General features: G+C 45.4%; 1 protein-coding gene across 1 annotated transcript in view; it reads right to left on the bottom strand.

The window, feature by feature from the left end:
- LOC112131899 (ubiquitin carboxyl-terminal hydrolase 31-like) overlaps positions 1-5,584 on the bottom strand; it is a 60,427-nt gene that overhangs the window by 4,248 nt on the left and 50,595 nt on the right. The window contains 3 exon segments of the mRNA XM_054533815.2: positions 3-233; positions 2,637-2,789; positions 4,316-4,474. Of these exon segments, the coding sequence (XP_054389790.1) occupies positions 3-233; positions 2,637-2,789; positions 4,316-4,474 (543 nt within the window).

Raw genomic sequence — 5,584 nt, 5'->3', positions numbered from 1 at the left:
GACCTTGTCATCCGCTGCCTCCCCAATCTTCTCCAAGGTGGAAGCAGAGCTGTGAATTGGCGAATCCCCTGAAAATCGGGATGGAGAATTGGAGCGCATCTGCAGCTTAGCAGACAGGGACCATGAAGGTCTCATGCAATTTTCATTGACGGCCAAGGGGCTGGTGGCAGAAGATCTGGATGACAAACTCTGACGCTGGACACTTCTCACAAATGGTCGAGTTGAAAAGCCTCCTGAACACAGTAAAGAGAATACTGTTAAGCTAAGCCAATGAAGACATTCTAACAACACTGTAAGACACTGAAGGTGAAACAAAGGTAAGCCTCATGGGATGAAAGGAGCATGACCTTCAGAGCCAGCCCATCTGGGATCAGGGAGTCCCTGTGTGGCTTTGACTTTTCTGAGCCCAGTTTCCTTATGTATAAAATAGGGACATTCTAACTCAGGATCATTCTAACACAGCAAACTTCTATTCGCCTCCTTGCCCTACATCAGGGCTCGGTATAACTTTTCCTGTGAAGGCCTAGACAGCAGATGTTAGGCTTTGCAGGCCAAACATTCAACTCCACCACTGCTGCATGAAAGCAGCCACAGGTAACACGTAAGAAAACGTGTCTGACTGCGTTCCAAAAATCTTTACAAAGAAAGGCAGTGGGCTGTATTTGGCCTATGGGGCTACAGTTTGCTGACCTCTGGTCTAACTCACAGGGCAAGTGTGACAATTAAATACAATCTTACAAGTCCTGTGCCCAACAGAGCACCTGGCACTCCATAGATGCTGTGAGCTATTGACCCAGCTTCATTACCTTCCTGAAGGTGATCTGGGGCTCACAGAAATGAAGTCCTTGACCAAGATTACACAACTCATTAAAGGAAGAGCTAATACCAGAACCCAGAACCCCTTGACCCCCCGCACCACTCAATTCCACATGTAAGCTGGCCTGTCATTGTTGACTACAGATGTGGATCAACGCAAAGAGCTAAAAAGACTTGGATATCATATACTCCTATTTCCAGTGACTTAAAACTTCCAAAAAAATATTCATAATCAGAGGCCAGGTGTGGTGGCTCACGCCTGTAATCCCAGCACTTTGGGAGGCCGAGGCGGGCGAATCACAATGTCAGGAGATCGAGACCATTCTGGCTAACATGGTGAAACACCGTCTCTATTAAAATCCAAAAATTTAGCCAGGCGTGGTGGCAGGTGCCTGTAGTCCCAGCTGCTGGGGAGGCTGAGGCAGGAGAATGGCGTGAACCCGGGAGGCGGAGCTTGCAGTGAGCCGAGATCACGCCACTACACTCCAGCCTGGGAGACACAGAGAGACTCCGTTTAAAAAAAAAAACCAAAAAAAAACTCATAATCAGAACCACATACTCCTATTTGGTGTGGCTCAAAACATCCTAAGAAAATATTCTAAATTAAATTTTCTACACAATGATACTACAGTTGTGATATTTACAAAATTCTGTCTTTATAGAGCTTAAGAGATAGGCTCTATTCTGTGGGCACCACCCAGCACCATTATACAATGATGATGCTTAAAAGGATATTGATTTCACCAACTGCACTGCTTAAAAATAGATTGAGGCAAACCTTATTGAGGCTTATCGTTAAAATGACAGTGAATTCTAAGTTTAAAGGCAGTACTGAAAATAACTGCCTGAACAAGCAAAGGTTCACCAGTCAGTTTTCCATAAAATGTGAGGAGCCGGAAGGAGCTTAGGAATTGCAGTCCAATGTTTTTATTTTACAAATAAAGAGGAAGAGGCAACAAGCCAGAAGAGGTGACAGAGCTAGAGCTATGGTGCAGCTCTCTTCACCTGGCATTCTTCTTCCAGACTACTGCAATTTTAACTCAATTTCATTTTCTCAGAATTACAGTGATCGAAATGCTGGCTGCAGACTGAGACTTGTTGGCAGATTGAGTCACTGTGCTCATTATAGAAGCTGCACTCACTCCTCCTTCCAGCTTCCAGTACTGTGGCTGCCTGGTCCTTCCCACACCACCTGGGTCCCTGTCGAAACTAAGGTCTATCCTGCCATTACCCAAGCAGAAAGTGAAAGTTTGAAAAAAAAAAAAAAGAGTTCAATTTTTATCAGACTTTTTACTATCTCTATGCAAAGGCAACAACAGTTTTTGTTTTAGATGCTTCTGTACTAAAAAGAACATTCCACAGCTTCCTCCCTGGGGAGCAGCATGGTGGAAAGGTGAGGCTCTCCTGGGGCCAAGAGAGCCAGGGGCCTCCGTGCCAAGCCTGGAGCCGAATCCCCACCAGGGCCTGGGCAAAGCACAAACTCTCTGAGCCTCTTCCAGCTATTCTGCTTTTTAAAACACTTTGGGGGGGAAAAAAAGTATACATTGGTATATAAAGCTCCAGCCTCCACAAGAGACCTTACAAGTGGAAAATAATGAAGTGGAAGGAGAAAGTACTGGGACACAGGAAAAGCAAATGACTCCGTTAATACAAAATGCTTCTTAGGATCATAACTCACAGCTACATAGCTCCACTCCCTGTAGCTCCCTTTGGGTTCTCCTACCATCTCCTTGGGACTTAGCTCCTAGGAAAAACACAAGGGACTCTGCTGTGTCTGTGAGTTACCATTCTGGAAATTTGTCACCAAAACCCACACCCACCATCATCTTCACTCCTTTCTCCAGTCATCTCCACGGACTCAGAGAGCGACGCCAGGGAGGTGTGTCTGGTGGAAGCTGCAGAGGTCACGCTGGCTGGCTTGCTGCCCGGGAGTCGGCTCACCCAGTGTTCACACAGGGAAGAACTCGTGGAGCCTGCAGAGAAGAAAACAGGCATAGAGGTCAGGTTGGGGTCCCTCGGCCAGCCCTGAGCCACACACACCCTCATGAAGGTGCTACGAGCTGAGCTGGGGGGCGCTGATGTCCTCACCCCGAGCTCAGCATCAATTCCCAGACCCTGTGTCATGTCGTGCCTTCCCGAATATCCCCAGTTAAGATGAAAAGATGTAAGGCAGACTTCCAGACGCATGAAATTTGTAGTAATAAAATGCAAGGATAGGGATGAATACTTTATAATGTAAGTCTGAGTCTAAAGAATTGGCAAGAGAATGGAATAGACAAGCATTCATACACTTACTCTACAAATATTTATTAAGCATCTACATGCCAAGCACTGCTCTAAGCAACTGCAGTAATATTTCTTACACAAAGAGAAGAGAGGATGCGGCAGTGTACTCTTTTTCTCTCAGCCTCAGTGTTTTAAGGAAATTTGTAACCATTTTCATAATATTAATAATATACACACACACAGCTATATGTCAATCTGCCCTGTCTGTTCCAGGGATGCCCTTAAATATTTATTAGGGCAAGAGAAATTGCTCTTGAAACAGAGTACATGAAGCAGCATGACTGTCTCAAGTAGACCTCAGGAAGGTGTCATTTCTGAGCACATCTGAGACTGGTGGAAGAGCACTGGAGTTCCCACTGTGTTAAGTGAGTGAGTGGCTGTACACCGGGTGGGCTTGGCCCCCAGCAGGGCGTCATTCTGCTTGAGAGATGCCTTGTTTTCACTGCTTTGAACTCACCCCCTGCAAGCTTCAAGAGAAGCAAGGATTCATAGCCCCTAACCTGACTGCACATTACCACATTCCAATCCTCTGTCACGCTCTCTTGAAGTCAAACTCTGCATTCGGAAACGTGTGTCCACTTGTTTGGATTATGTGTGGCTGCATTCATATTGTGTATGGGCACTGGTCCCTGCGTTTATTAAACACAACAGGCTGGATGTCATCCGGCTAAACCCAAGCCATCTAATATTATCACAGCCATCAATCCTTCTCCTAACAGAAGAGGCCAATCTTCTCACTGGAAAAGCAGACTATTTCTAATGGTCCTTTACCCTTTACAAAATGTTTTAACACACATTTACCTAACTGGATGCTTACGACGACCCCATGAGGTAGGCATTATTATTACACCTGTATTATAGATGATTGCTATGTGGCCCAGATGGGACAGGCTCCAGGATAACCCCAGGACAGGGGGTAGCATGCCACGCTGCTTTTCAGCTCACCCATGCATTTATCCACAAGAACACATCATGAGCTTTGTGCCAGATCCAACCCACTCTCCCCAGTGAACTCCACTGGGCCACAGCTGCTGTCACATTCCTCCCCAACTTCCTTGACTGCAGTCATTTTAGTTTCCAGATTAAATGCAAATGTAAGGATTCATCTGATCAAACTGACAGAGTCATAAGAGCCTCCAGAGAGGTCCTCTATACCATTCACTACAATCTTCTGCTCTGGAAAATACGGCCCAAGAACAAGAGTGGACCTTACCTGCCACCGAGCTGTTGGCTGACCATGACGGGATGGCTGTCTGCCTCTGGTAGAAGAGGATGTATGCTGTCTGCGTGCAGACCTCATCTTCTGACAGCTGCTGCACATCGCTGTCATCGAAGCAGTACCAGAGGCCATCCACAGAGTTCTTACAGTACGCTGCCAAAGAGAGCCCGCCATCAGCACCAGGGGAGGCTGCACCAGCCACTTCATGAGACCCACAGACACCATCTCTTTGGCTCATCTAATTAACTCAAGAATGTTTTAAGGCTGCGTGTAGCAACACAGAAAGAGATTTTAAAAAATTCTAAATTCTATATCACACTCGAGCAAAATGTCTTGAGAAATTCAAAACTATTCCAAGTAGATGCAGTTCCAGTTCATCTTAGAAAACACACACTTATTTAAACCAATGGGTCTCAACCAGGGAACTGTGTCTGTGGCGGGGGGAGTGGGATTTGGCAATGAATGGAGATGTTTTTGATTGTCACAACTCAAGGGAGAGGTGCTACTGGCATCTAGTGGGTAGAGGCCACGGATGCTGCTAAACATTCTATAATGCACAGGACAGTCCCCTGCAACACAAAATTGTCCAGCCAAAATATTAACGGTGCCAGGGTGAAGAAACCCTGAGTTCAGTGTGTTGCAACATTTTAGTGCCTATTAGAAATAGCAAATAATATGAATAGAAATAACAATATAATGATATGATAGCAGATAAATATAATATATAACACTTATTATGTGCCAAGCAACTCATTTAATCCTCAGATTTGTTCTCTTATTACTCCCAATTTCCAGAGGTTGAAAAAGATTAACCTGCTGCCCAAGGTCGTGCAGCTGGTGAAAGGCAGGAGCCCAGCTCATTTCAGGTTTATCAAGTCCTTGGCTTGCACTTGAAGCCCTATCCTGCCCTGCTTCCCTCAGGGAGGAGCACAAACCAGGCTCCATGGAAGTTCCCCGGCAGACTGAGAACACATGAGCTCATGAATGCAGGAGGACTTCTTTCAGTCCAAATTCTAAGCCTGAGCTAGAAATAAAGAACATTCAAGTACCAGCAAGAACAGACAAAAACTTAAGAGTTCACAAAGCCAGTCAACCTGCAAGGATATATCAAAGGGTGTTATAAGCTTGATCCAGAAAAGTACATTATGATCACATTTTCTAAAAATATGCATTTATTTGGGGTGAGAATAATCGAGTGCTAGAATATTTAGCTAAATGCTGGAACAGACTCAGGATGGCCCCAGGGATGGGGCAGATAAGGTC

This window comes from Pongo abelii, chromosome 18 (assembly GCF_028885655.2).
Source record: "Pongo abelii isolate AG06213 chromosome 18, NHGRI_mPonAbe1-v2.0_pri, whole genome shotgun sequence".
NCBI lineage: Eukaryota > Metazoa > Chordata > Mammalia > Primates > Hominidae > Pongo > Pongo abelii.
Note: the sequence above shows the minus strand (reverse complement) of the source record. Positions and strands in the feature narration are given on the sequence as shown.